Here is a 19,832-nt window from a genome sequence, read left to right on the forward strand (position 1 = left end):
AAGATATCCTATCAGTGGGGAGAAGAAATAGACAGTTTAGAATCATAGAATCATGGAGATGGAAGAATCAAGTTAAGTTCTACCCTTTGCCTACTGCCCGCCTGGTGTGACTGAAGAGTATTTGCAAGTGAAACCATGGTACAAGATCAACATATTTTGATTCTCTTAAGAGGTGTCAGAGCAGTCCAGAACTGAAACAATACAGTATGCCTCAGTCTGCAAATACAGCAGGTCAGGCAGTGGTAAGGCTGCTTTTTGGAAGTGACATCTAGGATTCTGATTAAATAGAGGTAAACCATATTCAATTAATCCAAAAGTATTTATTATTGGCAAAAATTTGCAAAAAGATAGATTCTACCTCCTCTACCTTCAGATAGGTGTTGTCAAGAAAATGATGTTAAAGAAGACTGATGAAACAAGAGGAGCCACTACAAAAATTTAAAAAAACTTTTTTGTTTATTGACAGCATGTGGCAAGACTGCTACAGGTAACAGATGGAGAACACATTTCTGCCTCTCCCACCACCTACCAACTCAACCCACATAAGCAATGAAGCATGAGACCCTCCAGGTTTCACTATCCTGGGATACAATTTTGTTCCATGTATGTCGAGCTAGGCATGTGCCTTGCTTGGCAAAAACAACCATAAAAATGGTGGTTAAACTTGCAGTTATTTCTAGACTCCAACAGAGCCTTGCATGCTATGATATTAAGGATTCTGGTCATAGAAGTATAGGTAATTAGCAGTTTATTAGCCGAGTCCTTCAACTAGAGCGAACATAATTTTTGCTGTACAGGTTATATCCAATCTTATCCCACCAGTTGGTATCTGATTCAATCATGATCATTTTTGACCTCTAAGAGTGCAAAAGTTAAGTTTTGCATTTGAGACTTCTTTTCTAAATGAAGCATATTACTCTTACTTCGATTTGATTTCATTTAGTTTGATTTTGGAACTTTAAATTACATTAAGAGCATTATGATATTTGCTCTCTTCTTTACATTACTTATATAATGTCTCACAGGACATCATCTGTAAACTTTTGCTTGTTTATTATTAAATGTTTTTATGTTTTCTGCCACATAATTCAGAACGTAGCCATATTGACCAGAGCACATCAAAACAGACTTCTTTAAGTCTAGACTTGAAAAGCCTTTCCAGAATGAGAACACAGGTTTCTAATCCAAATTCCATGAATCACAATGCAGTTCCATTTAGGCCATGCGTGTCGCCAGTTTGCTTTAGGAAAGCCTCCAAGACACCTGTAGTAAGGTTTGGAATGCTAAGACAGACATGTTAATATGTTCACTCATACACTCAGTGAATTACCTCTCAGAGGAATAAATTAGATTTACCACTGTATTTTAAATCAGGTTGTCTTTAACCTCCCACACACTTGTGTATCTACTAGTTAGTAGTTTGTTACAGCACTTGATATCTAGGAAAGCAATGCTTGTGGTTACTTTCTATCTTTCCTCTCATGTGCCATCCCAAAAAACTTTCAAGTTGTATTGATTTTCCCTTCAGATAACACCCTGTATCAACAGAGGCTGAGAGGGATTTAGAGCAGCCCTGCAGTGAAGCATTTGGTGTTACTAGTGGATAAGAGGCTGCACATACCCCAGCCATGGCACTGCCAGCCCAGAGAGCCACACATGTCCTGGGCTGCATCCAGAGCAGGGTGGGCAGCAGGGCAGGGAGGGGATTCTGCCCCTCTGCTCTGCTGAGACCCCACCTGCAGGGCTGCATCAGCTCTGGGGGCACAGCACAGCAAGGACATGGACCCATTGGAGGAGACTGAGAGAAGGGGCACAGAGATGACAAGAGGGACAGAGCACAGGCCATAAGAAGAAAGGCTGAGAGAATTCAGGTTTACTCAGCCTGGAGAAAGCTCTGGGGAGAGCTTAAAGCACCTTCCAGTACCTAAAGGGGACCTACAAGAAGGCTGAAGAGGGACTTTTTAAAGGCATGTAGTGATCAGACAAAGGGGAATGGCTTTATGGTGAAAGCTAGAAAGTTTAGATTTGGTATTAGGAAAAACATTCTTTACTGTGAGGGTGGTGAGGCACTGGAACCATTTGCTCAGAGCAGCTGTAGATGCCCCATCCCTTGAAGTGTTTCAAAGCCAGGTTGGATGAAACTCTGAGCAAACTGGTCTAGTGAAAATTGCACCTGCCCATGGCAGGGCAGTTGGAACTAGGTGATCTCTAATGTCTTTTCCAACACAAACCAGTTCATGGTCCTGAGATGAGATTCTTACAGATTTCGAAAATTTCTGTAGTAGTTCAAAACCGTATTAGTGAGGTCCTCACACCATTTGAACATACCTTTCACATTTCAGCCCATTTCAGCAATGTTAACTGTTAGTCTTCTGTGTTTTGTCTCCTTTCTTGCTCAGTAATTGACTTCTGTAACTGTGAATCGGTTTCCTCCTCAACCTTTCCAGCTCAGCACTAGAGGCTTATGTGTTTCACCTCAGTGGGGTAGCTACATTTCCACTTTTTGCTTTATTCTTTCTAGCACCTCTAGTACTTAAGTTTTGGAGTTGTACTTCTTTTACACCATGCTCCCTCTCTCTTCCAAATGCAACTGTCTCATGCTGTAGGTCAGAAATTTCATTTTACCCAAACTTAACTGAATAAAAGAAAACTGCAGGAAATTCTAATCTGCTCAGCCTAGAACCACAATAGAAGTTTTTCTCAACTCCAAATATACAACTGTTTCTTTATTAAACATATGAACACCTAAATGAGTCTGTGAATTTACCCAGTTCATCCCAGAGCTGCCTATACTTGTCAGTCATTGTAGTTCCTTGTTGTCTCCAAAGCGACAGACGGGGGTCAGCCATGAACTGTTCTGTTATCAACGTCAACATGCGAGCTCCATTTGAATCTCTCATTTTTAGCATCTCTCGCACCTAGGAAACGAGTCTTTTAATACAAACTTGAAAAAAGCAAAGAAATCGCAGTACAGACAATATGCTGCAGTGTTAAATATTCCCCTTTTGCTAAGTTAGAAATGCAATTCATATGTGTGATGGCAAATTTTTAGGTAGAAAAAACAGTCTGCCTTGCCAATTTTTGACAAAATTTTGGGCTCAGTATTCAATTGCAACTCTTCAGAGAATTTTTCCACAAGCAATCCACAGGTGTATTATACAAACTTCTGTAAGGTTTTCCAACATTTTGGGGGTGGAAAGGAAGAAGAGAACAGCAAAGCTGTAGAAGCTTGAAATGTTACTTCATATCCTTACACTGATCAAGACACACCAGATTGTAGTCCACTTCTGTACAACTCACTGTCAAGTTGCCATTGTATTCCCAAGGCTTTGTGTTATTTTAGAATAGCAGAATCTAGAACTTTGAGTAAGATGCAAGCAAGTACAGACTGGCTTGGAGAACAGAGGAAAGAAAAAAGGTTCAGAGTACTCAACACACCTTCGCAAAAAGCAAATTGAGCTGCTTCCCTGATCCATGGTATCCACCCTGGGAAAGGAAGAGTTTAACCTGTTCTTGGACTTGTTCCTCATCCAAATGCCAGCAATTTTCATCATCTATGCTAGCACCTGCTGTTGGGTCAGGAGCACCTGCAAACAGCAAGAAAAGAAATCATTATGTTCTATATGAAGAAGAGAGGTTCTTGAGTCCAGGGGAGAGGACTACTGCAGAGGGGTTTTTTGTGTCCTCCTGTTTTGGATGCCTTGATTTTAATCTAAACAGTCTTTAAAACAGACTTAAATTTCGTCTCAGTAGTCTTTAGCACTCAGAAATTATACCTATGAAAAGGCATTTAAATACATAATATTCTCTTCTCTGACAAAGCATTAGAATCAAGGTAAGGGTTTTTCTTCCCATCTCAGCAGCTACACTAGAATGATTTTACAAGGAAAATTAAGATTTTTGAATTATATTTCTACCACTGTGATGTTAAAACCACTCTCCCCAAAACACCTATGTAATTCCTGTACCTTCAGCAATCTTGCTCAGGTTTAAGTGACTGCTAGTGAGCGCTGCTATTGATGAACATGAGGAGAATCATCACCTTGGTGCCTCTGAGCTGTGATGGCTCTGCAAAGCTAAACAAAGAGTAAAAAAATCCCCAAACAAATCCAAAGTCTTAAAGCACTAAAGGCATTTCCATCATAAGTAAGAGCTATAGACACTTTAGATTATGCTGCTTTCAAGGGAGCATTTTAACATAGGCAATGTCATCTGCACAGATTCAATTTAGAGCAACTTGAATTAGGCCAGTGTCAACTGAAATTACTAGATTCACATCCAGCAGTGCTTTGGCCACAGATTGCCATAACGCAGCTTTTGAAGATCAGACAAGTGATGTTCCGTCTCTTGAACTTAACAAGTTATTGCACCATCTAGTAAACTCTATTTTTCTGAAGAACCCTGCAACTCCACTGGACATCTTCTAAACGGTCTTCAAACTGAACAGGCTGAAAAGTACTTATCTACAGCGTTGGACTCAGCTCAAGGTTGGGAATCACCATACCACATATCAGTTATTTTAAGCATGGCTGAGACTTAAGTTCACTTTACATTTTAATTTTGAATTTATCACAGCTGCATAATCTCTATTATGTTTTGAGAAGATGTTATAGAAATGAATCACGTTCAACAATCTCTCTCATTGAAATCTGTGTCCATGTTACTCTGTAGAAAAAAGAAAATATTGCCAGGGAAAGAAAATGACATAAATTTCTAAAAAGCCAGGAGTTTTTTATAGAAATCCTAAAAACTTAAAAAACCAAAATAGCTACAACTCTATGGTGTACAGGAAAAAACCCCATTGATTCTATTGATTCAAGCCTTTGTTTCACAATTGCAGCTTTGCTATGAAGGTGAAGCTTTTAAGTGCTCACAGGAAATGCTGAACTCTTTATTCAATGAAACTACAAACAGAAGATTTAGAGGGTCAGAGGGATGTTTTATCTACAAATTGCTGAGACAGTAAACAAAAATATCTTTCAGCTCAGCAACTTCCTAAACTGCCTCATTTTCACAGCCTAAAGCAGGGAACAATGCACTGCTGTATATATACACACATATGTGTTTAATTAATAAGAAATTGTGTCTTTGAAGATGTGAATAAACTCTCCTGCTTTCCACAGGAACACAAAAATGTCTCAGAAGACAGGAATCAAGCTCAAGACAGCACAAAAACCAAGGAATCAAAAACTTGCTCTTCTGCAAATGTTTCCATCTTCAATTTATTTGTTTTAAAAGGCTTTCAATTCTGTCAGCTATATGAAACACATACTGATAAGTCTTTGGTTGCACAGAACAAGATAAAAAGGAAAATCAAGCCACACAAGAATAAGTGCAGCTGTTGCACAGACCAGGTTCACAGTATCACCTTGCAAATAGTTTAAATATTTCATTGCTCTAAAACACAAAGAGGGTGAAGAGGAACTATATAAAAGCAACAGTATATACAAGATACACTTAAATTTGTTCCTTATTTCAGTAGAGATTTATCTTTAAATAATCTTGGTATGGTTACTTTCAAACTGAATTAAAAATAGCCCAGTATTCCCCAGCTAAGCTTCCCTATTTAGGGGATGAAAAAAAAAATCCTTCTGCAACTGTTTACACTTTATCAAAAGCTCACCTGTCATTTTGTGTTACAAGGTTAGAAAAGCAATGCAGCTACCACGGATTCTTTAACAACAGGTTTCCTTTACAAAAATAAGTGTGCCTGCTACCCAGGGCCACCAGCACTGCCTCCACCAAGGCTACTCCTGCCAGTATGATCCCAAATATATCTTAACCAGGAGCACAGTATCACTATACTCACACCACTGTTACTTGCAAGCTGTTAGGCCACTGCTAGCTGTTAGACGACTGTAGAAGATGAAGATGCCAAGAGTCTGTGCCTTACAGTTCTCTTCAGCACAGTACACAGATACTCTGACTCAGAATGATTTTCTTTCTTACAAGATCTTACATAGGCAACATTCAGTATGATCAAAATTTTTAATTCTTAAGAAATTTCAGTGCACATATAAGCAGCACCAGCTACAGTTGCAATTCACTCATCTTTCAACCCTGTTGGTAGTCCTCAGCAATAGCTGTGGCAAGAGGACACTGTGTCTGATCAGGCACAAGTCCAGACACCTTTCCACCAAGGCAGCAGCCAGGCAGCCTACTGATGCTCCTGGAGAAGCCTCAGCTTCTGCTGCTTATCATTCTTGTTTCGGGGTCAAGACATGACCATCTTCTATGTCTCTCAACTATCTAGGCACTCTTCAAGTTCACTAGGTTCACCTACACCCAGGTGACTCATCTAGCCTGTTTCCTCTCCCACTCAAACAGATCCTGGATGGGATTTCTACACTGGCATTTCTTCTGAAAACACAGGAGTGGGTGAACAGGTAAGAAACTATCTGAATGAGCAGGAGGAGGAAGCTGCCTTAGGGGCTGTAAGAAGCCCTAGCAGTAGCTGTCAGCAAGGCTCAGGCTCAGCATTGAATAGGCAGAGCTGGCTCAACCCAAAGGCAGCAGCTTCGCTTAGGGTGTGGCATGGCCCTGAACTGGCACTGGCAAGGCTTTGGCAGGAGGACAATTTGGCTGCAGAGAGGGAAGAGGAACATGAGCAGCCCTGAATTTAAACTCTGCAGGGCAGTTTGGTACCAGGGTTAAATTAAATCCTGTCTCCCACTTGTAACCTGGGGATAAGTGTTACTCATGTGCTTTAGAGAGATGTCATGAGGATACATGAGTTCACATTTGAACTATGAAAGTGAGAAGTACTGTATAATTATGCTAATACTAAAACCCATAATTAAAGTGTGTCAGTTTATAGACACTAAACTAACATATTAATCTCCCTCTCCCCAGCCTCTGGCTTTTTAAACTTTTGCCATGACTGGTGTTTGAAATAAACTGTACATCATGTATATACATTTTAACATAATAAATAAAGCCTTCATAACCAGTATATAGACAGAGACATATATACTTACTCATGCTCTTTTACTATAATTACTAAATTGCAATCTCAGCAGTCAAAGCAGGAATATTGTGCACAACTGTTTGTGACACTGAACACTTAATAGTGTTTGAAAACAGGGTAGCGGCCTCTTACATTTAGGGTCACAGCATGTTAAATATAACCAACTCCCAAGTTCTAAGAAGCAGGAGCATTTGAAAAATAAACACTTTGTTCATTTACATAGCATTTAAAAGCAACTGCTTTCAAGATGAGCAACCATGTTTAAGCACTGATGCTGTACATGGAGAACTTAACCTCACAAAATAAAAGCAAGTAGGGAGCAATGACTAAAAATGGACTAAGAAGTTCTTATATTGCCAACTACTCAGGGGCAGATCAACAAGGAGATTTGGATAAAACAAGGCAAACTGCTTCCGTGATCCTTATTTCTGCAGTATCAAAAGAGTTGACTTCAAATAAAACCATGCTGAATTATTCACTTGTAGCAATCTACACAGATATTTTCTTGAACTTTCTAATAAAAATGTCATTAATTTGAGTATACAAATGAACAGTACATCAGTTACATTTTATTAAAAGTCATCCCATGGCAGCATTAAGGAGAAGATATGGAAAAATTATTACAAATAAAAAGCATGACTTAATGAGTATTATGTGAAGACAGAATGAAACCCAGCTAGAAACCAATGTTTCCAGATGCTAATTCACAACAGAATAGTGATTGATTTTAAAAACACAGTATACTCAAATTATTCTAAACAATAATTAGATAAAACCAAAGATCATTGAAACAATGATTCAAAAATATTATTATGTCTTTGATTCTCCAAATGATTCCAAGTTTAGACATAAGTCACATAACTTCAGGACTTTGGGTGCACTATTTAACACCTGCTCAGCAGCTCACAGCACCAAAGGAAAACAGCACATGCTTTGAAGCCGTCAGTGATAACAACACAAAACATGAAGACTATGCTAAGTTGCAGAGGAAAGTTAAATCCCAACAAGTTTTTTTAACTTCAAAAAATTCTGCATTCCCTCTGTACATATTCTACTAACAATATCTAATCTCCCCTGCTAAAATACGCATCTCACAAAAATCCACATCATCATACAGCAATTTTCTTTGAAAACTTTTTTTTTTGGAGATGTTTTCTTCTTGAATGCCTCCCCCAGCACTGCTAATATACATTACAAATTAACATTTGCTGAGGATGTGCCCACATTTGCCTGGACAAATGCAGAAAAAAGTAGAGAAAACAAGGTGCCTGTCCTTCTGAAGATGAATATACTTCAGTTGCTTCCTCCCATACCCTCCCTCTTAAACTTGAGTTCACCTGTATGTGGATCTGTCCTAGCAAGTGACTTTTACTCTGAGTTGGAGAATCAGAGAAAGGCAGAAATTCTGGAGAAATCCATATATTTCCTCCAAGAGCAGAGATTGCAACAGCAGCAGTAAACACTCAGGAAAAGAAAGAGTACAGCTCAAAAGTTAAAAATTAAGTAGGTTTGCCAGGCTGCCCTTATACTAAAACCATCAGAGCGTTTTTCACTATGCACATAATAAAAAAACAATGCTAATACAAGACTAATATAAAAAAAAAGACCTTCCCCTCTCCCTCCACCCATCCCACAGTTACTTTGCTATTTCCATTCAAATTCTCATGAACACAGTATGGCCTTTCAATCAATTTACTGAAGTGAGAGTTTCATACCTATGAAAAGGCAGATCGAAGATGACAAATCCAGCTGATTGTCATCCTGACTGCTCTCTTCCTAGAATACACACTCTCTCCTACCAAAGGTATAAAAATTAAAAGGGAGGAAAAAAAGCCTCAGCTAAGCAAGACCCAAAGCTATATCCAGCTTCCTGTGAGACCATACCCAAACCAAAATCCAATGTGAAGCCAGCAGTTCTGTGGTACAAACACCAGGGAGGGTATCAGTTTTAATGCATGCAGTTGTCTTCAGTATGGATTACACACACAAAACTCCAGTTGAGATCACCAGGAACATGAACAGCTGCAACAGTGTCACGTGAAAAAATCAAAACACAGTAACTTCTCAAAATCAAGAGGTGCTTTTGTGCTCTAAAAATATGAAGAGTGCTCTTACAATCACCACCAAGAGAAAATAGCATGGCAAATACAGAAAAATATTCCCACTAAATCACTTGTCTGTCCTGAAGAAGTTAGCGACTAGCCAACATATTCTTCTGATTTTAACAGCATCCTCTTATTTCTCCCTGCAGCGAGGCTCAGTCATGAAGCAAGAAAGCATATTGCATGAGTTGTGTCCACCAAGAAACTCAAAGGGGTTGGTTATTATAAACCTGTGTCAATATAAGTTACTTCGCTAATTCCCCCAGTTATCTCCTGAAAAGTGTCCAAAGACAGTCACTGAATGCTTCATAAAACAGCATTCAGGTGAAACATTATCCAATTAGCTTTCTGTTTAAAGCAGAGAACTGATGTTGTTTCATCTAATCATCTCTCTCATGAGCCAGCTCATAAGGAAGACAACTGTGGTGAAAGCTCTTCCAAGTCCCAGACCATTTAAACATACAATTATAAATACTATTCAAGAACTGGCTTTTCTAGCATATCACTGAAAATATATGTAAATTAGAGGTACTACAGTGTTCACAGAGGGGAAAAAATAAAAGAATGGAAGTCTTATACAGAACAACATTGAAATTAAACTGCCTCTAGGCAACATTGAAAATAATTTCCCCATACAACTCCAGATTCAGAATTTCTCTTAATCAAAGCTGTTTTGGGTTTTTCTGTGCCAGGTCTCCTCTACTTTCAATAAACAAGTTTTTCCAAGTATTTCTTCTCACTTATCTATGCCTTCAAGTAGAATTTAATATAACTTCTCTTCAAACACCAGTTCAGTGACGTCAGACTGTTCAAAGCAAGACAGGTCTTCAAGACAGTTTTGTGCTACAAACTCAACATCTGCAGCAGAGGAGGTATGATAGAGTAAATGGTGATCTTACATCCATCATGCTATGATATTAGAATAAGAAACATTTTATTGGTTATTTTTCATGGAGGTTTTTTGTCAGGTGTCTTATTTTTAATCTAAGGAATTTGATTAAAGATCAGAAGAACAGAATTATGGTATGAATCTCAGAAGAACACTTCTCTACAGAAAAACTCACTTTTTCCTTATAAGAACTATGTAATTTTTTAGTATTGTGAACACAAAATAATTCAGACCACGGTTTTATGTGTGTCTGAGAGAAAAGCAGGAAATTATATAAAGTCTTTTATAACCCAGTCTCCTTTGGTAATAGCAGTTCATTTTCTTATGCTTCCTGGATTTTCTACTTTGGCTCTTGGCATTTTAGTAGAAAATAGTCAATAAAGACATGCTGCAATCTCACCTACTAGGAAGACAGCAACAAACAGAAGAAACATTTCAGGTTTTTTGATCATTTTAAACTAATTTGCTCAAATTCTTTTTGAAATATCATAACTGATTATCAGCTTAGAATAGGAAATAAAAAAACTAATTGCTATTGTCAATGATAGAAATCTCAAATCTTTCTCCAAAACTACTTAATATAATAATGAGCAATGAGACAGTCTGACAGTAAATAGTTGACAAAGACTAACATGCCTATATTAGTCTAATTTACAGACTTCACATTTATCAAGCCTGTAACAGCTTGTCATTTCTCTTACATTAGCTTTAGTACAGCTAATACAGACATTTATAACGCCTGTCCTTTGTGCCCCATCCCTGCCTTCCCCATTTCTAATCACCCTTGACTGAATCTTCTGTACCACTCCCGTACCCTAATTCTTCCTTACCCATTAACTCACAAATGTTCAGGTTGTTAGCATCTCTCATATGATACATGCTTTCAGCTCACAACATCTGAGCACGTTCCTCTACTGCTTAATGTCCTGCCTCTCCTTTAATGCCACTTCCTTTCCACTGTCACCATTACACCCAACAACTACAGCAACTGCCTTGCCTCTGGCCACATCTCCATCGCCCCCAGTGCCAAAAAAGACCACTGCTCCTGAAATCCACTTTCTCACAGCACCACCTGTCTGTGCCTGTTAGGGTCACAGAAGCACAAGTAGAAAGTTTAAGCTGCAGATAAATCCTCTTATTACAACGACTGGGTTTTTTCTGCCTACACTACAACATACACATGGTTTTCTTTATCTTAATATTAAGCATCTTGATTCTGTTTGTATTGCAAGTTCTTTGAGTAATGGTCACGCCTCAAATATTTAACACAAGAGCTGTTCCTGGCAATGAAAAAAAAAAAAAGAAAAGAAGATATTTTTAGGTATTAGGTAACTTACTCTTTCCCGCTAAGTTGCCCTTATACTTACAGCCCTGGCCACCCGAGAGGACGTTTCTATCAGGTGACCTTACAGGAACACAGGACTCCAATAAAACTAGCTGGGTCACCTCAAACCCACAACTACCTACTCTCAGTTCAGCAGGGTCCACAAAAAAGCCATGTAAGTAGCCTCAAGTCAAACTCAGCACACTTTAACGAAAACAAGTTGTCCACAGCAAAGAATAGCCATTAAAGTCATGTGTAGCAGAGAGAGCAGGAAAGATCAAGATCTTAGCTATGCTGTAACTGCTGCAGCACCAACAGGAAAAAGCAGTGAAATGCAGTTTTTATGTTTCTTCTGACACCATATATAAACAAAATCCCAAAACTTATTAGAACTACATTTAATGAATGAAATAACTGTAACATCTACTTGCTTTTATGTTTTGTTGTTAGAACAAAATTCCACAATCAAAGTGTCAGAAAACTAGTACGAAGAACAAAATAACAAGACACCACTGGTAAGCTGATAAAAAGAGTTCCTTTAAGCAATATGGCTATACAAAGAACACCACTACTCAGTTTTCACTAGCTGGAAAACACAAGCATGAAGCAGGTTATTCACTTATTAAGTGAACTGCAGAAAACATCAAGCTCATTGCTTGTGAGTTCTTTTCTCTATTCCAAAGAGCACCATTTTCTAAATATCTCAAAATGAAGGTTCAGTAGAAGAATCCTCTTTAGTAGACACCAGAATAATTCAGCACAGAAGACTACTAGGCAGGTCACGCTCCTGAATGTACAAAAAAAAGCTCAAAACCTATGAGGAAATGAAACAAAAGGAAGGACAAGTATCAAACTCACCATGGACTTGATTGATTTCTGAATTCTGAGAAAGGATTTCATCTGCTAATTTTTGAGCAGTTGGCAAAACTTCTGTGTGGTGTACTGTGATCAAATACTGCACAAATTTTTGTAGTTGGTCTCTGTTCATTTGAAAGAGTGTCTCTGAAATGGGAAGATGCAGTTTGACCTGATCTGGCTTGCGGATCCGGTATAAAGAGAGTGCCACAACATGGGCACAGTAAAATATGTCCTTGTTTCCACAGCTACAGGTCACTGAGGTAATCTTGCAACGATCAAAGCTGATAGCTACATTGCAAACAGTTTCTGGCTCCGATTGCATTGCAGGCTCTGTTACTGTGCCACTCAAGTGGAAACCTGTACGGGAGGGGAAAAAGAAAACTTAATGATACGTGTAAAATACTATATCTCATTATCAAGGAAGTTTTCTTAATGAAAAATTATACATCTCAAAGAACTTTCTTCAATTACAAATATGATTAATTCTTTTTTACGTACATACCTCTTTCACGTCAAATAAATCAAAAGGGGAATAAGAAGTTAGTTTATATGCCCTCTGCCATACCCACAACATTCACAGAAGCTTGACACCAAGAGAACTATTTATTTGGTAAATGACAGCTGCAGAAGCAGACCAACATCCCATCAAAACCAACATGAAACTACTCAGTAAATTGGCAGCAATTTTCCAACCCCCCCCCCCCCCCCAGGGAGCCTGCAGCACGTACCAGCAAATTTAAGCTTTCTCTCAATAAGTGAGAAGGAAGTAGTGCACTCTAGTGGCATGAACTCAGGTTCTAGCTCAACTCCAGCTGACTCACTGACAAGTCACATATCCTCCTTGCTTTCGCTTCTCCCTCCACTGAGCTCATGTTAATGCTCACCATCACCCAAGTGATCCAGCAGAATGGCTATGTTTGTGCAGCATTTCGAACATGGAAACTGCTGCAGTTACCAATACACAGCAAGCCAGACTTGTAATCCTCAATGAGACACATAAGCACTGTTCCAGATGCATATGCAGTGTGCATTCTGGTCCTGTTTTTCCAGCATACTAAAGCACAAGGCAAAAGAGTTAGGTCTGTGTGTATTGTAAGAAGACACAATATATCCTAAGCAAGATGCTTCCTTCAGCAAATACACCACATGTCAGCGCAGCACAAGATCTCAAATGCTGAAGATTCAACCTAAACCCACCTGTCTGTCCAACATGAAGGCCCAGGCTTGGCTCTCAATGCTTTATCACTGAATACCAGAATATGGGGTTTCTTTTTGATTTTACGTAAGCACGATATTGATTTCAGCTCAAGCATTAATTCAGAGATACAGACACAGGGCAATGAAACTGAATTTCATATGCTGCACCAGCACTAGATTTGGGAAATCCATACGCAATCTGAGATAGATACATGTAAGGTGTTATATAACAAATACTTACAAAGGAAACAATATGAACCCAGACTCCCCCAATGTGAAAAAATTGATCTAATATTCCTGAAATACCAAAGAAGTGTACTGCAGGACGCATTATCACATGAAAATTAGACATGGGGGGAGAGGGGGAAGCAATATATACATAGCTCTAATCCAAAATGTGCTGTCCCAAACCAGTTTTAAAAAACTCTATATCTTACAGGCAACAAAAAGGAAAACCCTTTATTTTTTCCATTTGTTTATACTGTATGTTTCAGAGCAGGTTATGCAGTTAGCAGCACTGCAGTACTCTCATACTCTACCCTGAAGACAGTCATACGCATACACTAGCATTGCCTTTGCAATGGGATGTTTCCCAGGTAGTTAGGAGTCGAGGCTGAAGTGCAGAGAGAAGAAAGGCAGTGGATGAACAAGACCAGGATCAAGCAGTATTCTTGCTCCCACTCACCCCTTGTTAAGAGAAAGGGAGTGGAAGTGCCCCTCACATCATGAGCTCCTTCCTCTGTCTTTCCTTTTGTTTTTTAAGTAGTCACAGTGTTTCTTTAAGTGCCTACTCTCAAAAAGAAAGCCTTTGTAAAAGTTTAACCAGCTCTATCTATTTCTGGTTCATTCTCAGTAAGTGGAAGTTGGATTGATGGTCCCAAAGAAACTGCATGCGAGATAATTTTAATTCCACTTTCTTGTGCAGCATACATAAAAAAACCATCTATAATCCATGAACTGAGGAAAAGTCTAACACTTGAACACAGAAAGAGCCTGACCCTACTCCTTCCTACTCTTTGTAAATATCTGGACTTCTATTAAATACAGTAGAAAAATGCCCAATGAAAGCTTTCCTGTTAAACTGATGCAAAATAATAAAAAAAAACAGCTACTCTAACAACATTACCAATTTCAATTCATCAGTATATTGTTCAAGCATTCAAAAAAGCTAAAACCCTCTTGGAAACATGAAGGTCTCCAGAAATATTCACAGTTAAGAGCAGGCCTGCCCTTAAATACCTGCACTGCTTAGATACAAACACAGGTCATGGGTCCCTCTCTACTGGGGCTTTTGATTAAGAATTCATGTCACAAGCATCAAAAACAAGAAACACAGATACTGGTCTAAACAATGACAGTGCTAATACAGTCACCTTACTTAACCTACCCTTCTTAACTTACTGGGAGTTTAAACAAATTAAACACCTGCTGGTCTTGCAGGCTAAAGACATAGAAGCTCTGTATTAACTATCGCACTAAGATAAGTATCCTAATTATGAAACACTGTTCTGCTCCTCTTTATCTGTTTGTATTTTTAAAGAAATTGTTGTTAATAAATATGACCTTTAAAAAGTTTTAACCATGTCAGAAAAACGAATTCAGGAAATTTCAGCTCAGAAGTAGTGGTAAGGCTGTTGTAATTGAACCTACCAGAAATCAAACTACACTTTCACCACTGATCCTCAACATTGCAGAGTACTGAACACATAGCTTTAATTCTTTTTAGCCTAATCATCTAATATTCTCCTACTAAAGTATGGAAGGCTGGAACAAGTAAAAAGTTGATGTACTGTGCTTTGCTAGGAAGTGTACTCCAGCAGTAACTTACAGCCTGTCAAGAAGCAAGATGTTACATGCTCCTGGAAAAAGACAAAAGGAATTACCTATGTGGGGACTTGGAGAAAATGACATTTCACTAACAGGTCCAAAGGAGCAGAAAAGGTCTCCAGCAAAAACTTGCAAGCCCTTACTCTAAACAAGTACTTTCCTTCAAAGGAAAATTTCTTTTACCCAAAGTTACAGAACCTTTGCTAGAAATATTTATTCATTCCAAACAACTCCAGGAACAATTATATTTCACTTTTTAGTTAGAGAGCTCATTCATTATTAGCTAAAGACAACAAAAGTGTTGCAGGCAGAAAAGTGTATTCACTACGGAACCTATTTACAGAACAGTCACGTTTCACCTTTTCCTTTATCGGTGGTAGCTTGAAACATTTTAATGTTCTCAAAACAGCTTGTGATCAGTAACTCAAGCTCAGCTAACATGTCCAATGCACAGAGACTTTGCACTCTGCGAAAATGTGTTTAGAAAAGCAGCTGAAGCACTACATATAAACTAAAGTTCTTTTACAGAACAACTTTGCTTCTGTTGGACACTCACTTCAAAAACACCTCAGTGTTATTTAATAGCTAATAAAATAGCATTTGCAGCTGTCATACTTTTGGAAGGGAACGGTGCCAAAGTGCCATTACGAAGAAAGCATTTAAAAGTCTGTGATTTTTATAAAGCAACTTTTGCCAAAATCTGCTAGACAGCATTCTGTTGACCAAAAATATTCTGGGACTTTAAAGCCACCTGAAAATTGGAAATTCACACTATTACAATGTAGTACTTGCCAGCACAAGGATATATGCCTGTCATAACAAAAACACCCACCACTTGAGAGTAAAACAAAAGCAAGTTCAAACTATAACACACTAAGGAGTATGAAAAAACGGTGTCATGTGAAGAAGCAGCAGCAGCTAGGCTTTTGGTTACTCAAGCCAGAAGCAAAGTTTGAAATACTGAGTCTCACTACCTCATAGGATAAGTAACAAAATTACTGCACCAAATAAACATCATTAATGACATCTCATGAGCTTAATTCATCTCTAATGTCAGTGTTAAAAAGCATCATGCTTAATAGGCCCAAGTCCAAAGAGACATTTTGAAAACATATAGACTGAAATGAACAAGAACCATCAGAAGTAGCCATGTAAAATGCTGGGGGTGGTGTGGCCTATGTCTCTGTACATGCTCAGTCAATAATTCCAGTGGCTAAAAAACAAACAAACAAACAACAGCAACAAAAAAACCCAAAACAAAACAAAACAAAAAAAAACCCCAAAAAGTAAGTTTGTACTTTTAAATCAAGGATTTAATTGAAACACATGCATGGATCACCACTGAGTATTTATCTTTAACAGAAAATATAAAAATACCAGAAATGGGTTAGAGTAATACCCCAAAGCTTAAAAATGGTTCGCTTGATTAGCTTTCTGTCATGTACCTTTTGACAACATTGTCCATGCCTCATCCACTATGTACACATTCTCCTAAAATCAGGAAGTATACTACCAGCTATATCTGGAAATGAATGTTCTCCTTAACATTGATTCACTGACTCTTTTCCCAAGTATACATACTGCCTGCAGGTCAGGAACACACAAGAGCTGTTCTACTTTCACAGAAGAGGCTACCAGATTAAGTTACTGAGAAAAAAACAGAAGAACTACGTCTTCTGTTCTGGGATCTGGGTAATTCAGTGCACAAGACCTATACAGGCACCTCCTCTGCACATAACTTTACACTGGTTATCAGAATTGTACTCTCTGTCTTTAACAATCCTTAAAATAATTTGCAGACCTACCAGCTCACATTTATCCAGACTGCTATATTACTTGGCAAACACATAATCACTGTGTAAAATATAAACACCTCTGTTTCATCTTGCCTACCCAATGGCAATAGACAGAAAGGCTTCTAGAAAGTAGCTTCCAACCCTGCCCATCAGTTACCTTTTCATCCTTATATCAGTGGTTACATTTTTTCCCCAAGACAAGAATAACTCTAAACAATATTCAGCTTATTCAAATTTTGTCTTTTTAGAAGTGTTTTTCCTTTGCAATGGTAAAATAGCACCCTACATTCAATTCTGCCTCAACATTGGAACCTACATTCTGACTCTAAGAACAGATCAACAATGCACTTTGAAATTATTACAAAATCAAAACTTTGCATGCCACCTTAGCCAGAAGCTAATTTTAACAACCTTTTCATAAAACAGAAAAAATATGATTTTAAATGAAAAATATTCACCCATCATACCTTGAAACATGCCAATACAAAGATATTAAGGAGTTAGAAAAGAAATTAAGAACAATACATAAGATGTTTACTGTTTCTGATCAATGCATAGGGTATGGACAAACTTACGTTTTGACATCACCCATAATAAAATTGGCATTACCTCTGCACCCAAACACTAACAGAGGATCTGTCTCAACTAACCACTTGGATTCCACAACTCCCTTTCATAAAGATAATAATCAGGGCTTGGCATTTCAGTACTTTTGCAAGCAAGACAATGGGAATAGCGTTAAGTCCATGCACACAGGACACCGACAACCTGAAGGTTCACTAGCACTGGCACACTTCCAAAAACATGCACAGTGCAACAGAAGCAGCCATAGTAACTTGAACAAGATTTATTCGTCCCAGCACTGAGTTCAACAGTTTTATTTTAAAACACCAATCTTCTACGTCTCCCAGCCCAAACCTCAAAGTCTGACAAATGGTCAACTAATTATGTCTGTTAGACAAAGGCCTCTACTAACCCTCCAAGCCAACTTTGGTCCTATCTCTGCTACTCAAAAGCAGACACATATCACTGCAGCCCAAGCAGGAGTCATGGATGACTGTGTATAAATCCATCCAAATTACTCTTCCTTAAAAGAAGGAAAGGCTGTGCAAACAGCAAGTAACACAGGAAAATGCCTTCCACTACCCAACACCTATATCAGATCTGGATTGGTTTAAGACAGATGCAGACTGCCACAGCTCACGCTGTCTGGAACAAAACATGTACCAAATGAACATGGCCTGAAGGGCCTCTCAAGGTCTCACTGCTATCCCTGTGGTTAAACAACTTGCAACCCACCCCACAGGAACACCACACAAACCAAGGAATGGCATTCTCATCAGCACTGCTCACACAGCCTCATATCACATCTCTGCAAAACCTGAAAGTTGTCTGCACTTCAACTCATTTTATACAGATATAGTCAAGCCTATTTGAGGTGTTTGTAAGCATTAAGCTTTGTAGACAAAGGGAAATAGCAAAGCCTTGGTAAAAAAAAGAGATGTATTTAGAATGGTGCTTTCTAGACAGCAGCAACAGAGCTTTCCTCTAGCACAGTGATGCTCGACTGTGATCTAGGATGCTGTGGCAAACGACATTTATGGCTCACAAAGCAGAAGCAGAGATGAAGCAGACAAGTCTCCTCTGTTAAAGGCCAAACACAGTGCCAAGAATCACTAAACTGTCAGTGCTGATAGTCTTGTCAAGTCACAAGGCTAGCAATCCATGGCTGCAGGTCACCCTCTCTCAGGTATACAAATCGAGCGGTTTCATTGGTTTGTTGTTTGGTTTTCATTTTGGTTTTGTTTTCTGGTTTTGCCATGTTGTTTTGTTTTCAAAGGCCATCAGTTTGAAAGCAACTATGATACGAGTTTAACAGCTCCTCCCTTAGTACCACATATCCTGAGAGCACAAAAAAATCTCAGTGTGAGGCTGGAAACCCCAAAGCTGATGGACAGCTAAGTACAGTTTAGTGTAAGAAACCAGCAGATAGGAGATTTATTTATACACATGACATTTTTTCAAATAATATAACACACAAAGATCATGTGACAGCAATTTACAACAAGAATGTGAAGAAATCATACTCTTTGTAGAAGGTGGGCAAATCAACATTTTGTAATTTAGAACACATGGAATACTGTAATCCTCAAACTTTTGAGGGAGACTTCGCCTAGCTGAGGTGAGAGGAACTGAATGGATCTGTCATACAGCAGCTTGTTACAGCAAAACAGAAATCACAGTCATCAAAACTACTCTGATTCTGAATAAAAACTGGAAATAAATTTAAATTAAGGCAAAAGTAACAAAAGGGTAATAAACACTCAAGAAAGCTGCAAGAAGTGCGAGCTTTTAATGTGCCATGATGTCCAGATCACCTACCCAATGTACCCTTACCTGTAATATAAGGTTACATTACCTAAAGTAACCTTAACCGTTTATAGGTAAATTTTAATAGAATATGAATGTACACCAACATCACACTCAAGTTTACATTTATCCATAACGAGGGCTAGAAACAAGAGGTTAGGAGGGACCACTAATCTACATTTGAACTTTGATAAACAAACCTTCACTCTGCTCTCAAACTTCACAGGCCTGTGTTTATGGCAAAGGGAAACGCTTGAGACAGGAGAATGTGCTGACAGTCTACAGGGAGCTGCACGCTGAGAATACACTGAGAGTGCCTAAGAACAAGGACTGACTACAACCACTCCTCACAGGATCAGTGCACAGGTACTTGTTACTAGCTTCTGAGGAGGAATTCACTCCTGCTGTGATGGGGAGAAGCTGACATCTTTCCTTCAATCACCATGCAGCAGAGTTTCCTCTCATAGCCCAAGGTATCCATTGCACAAGATGACACCATTTC

At 38.6% G+C, this 19,832-nt stretch overlaps 1 protein-coding gene across 1 annotated transcript in view; it reads right to left on the reverse strand.

Moving 5' to 3' along the window:
• The window catches only part of ZSWIM6 (zinc finger SWIM-type containing 6), a 107,874-nt gene that overhangs the window by 35,295 nt on the left and 52,747 nt on the right, over positions 1–19,832 (reverse strand). Inside the window, exons 2-4 of the mRNA XM_059492956.1 lie at positions 12,141–12,497; positions 3,439–3,587; positions 2,768–2,918 (exon numbers count right to left, since the gene is read on the reverse strand). Of these exons, the coding sequence (XP_059348939.1) occupies positions 2,768–2,918; positions 3,439–3,587; positions 12,141–12,497 (657 nt within the window). The remainder of the gene's footprint in view (positions 1–2,767; positions 2,919–3,438; positions 3,588–12,140; positions 12,498–19,832) is intronic.

The sequence above is a fragment of the Ammospiza nelsoni genome, chromosome Z (assembly GCF_027579445.1).
Source record: "Ammospiza nelsoni isolate bAmmNel1 chromosome Z, bAmmNel1.pri, whole genome shotgun sequence".
Taxonomy (NCBI): Eukaryota; Metazoa; Chordata; class Aves; order Passeriformes; family Passerellidae; genus Ammospiza; species Ammospiza nelsoni.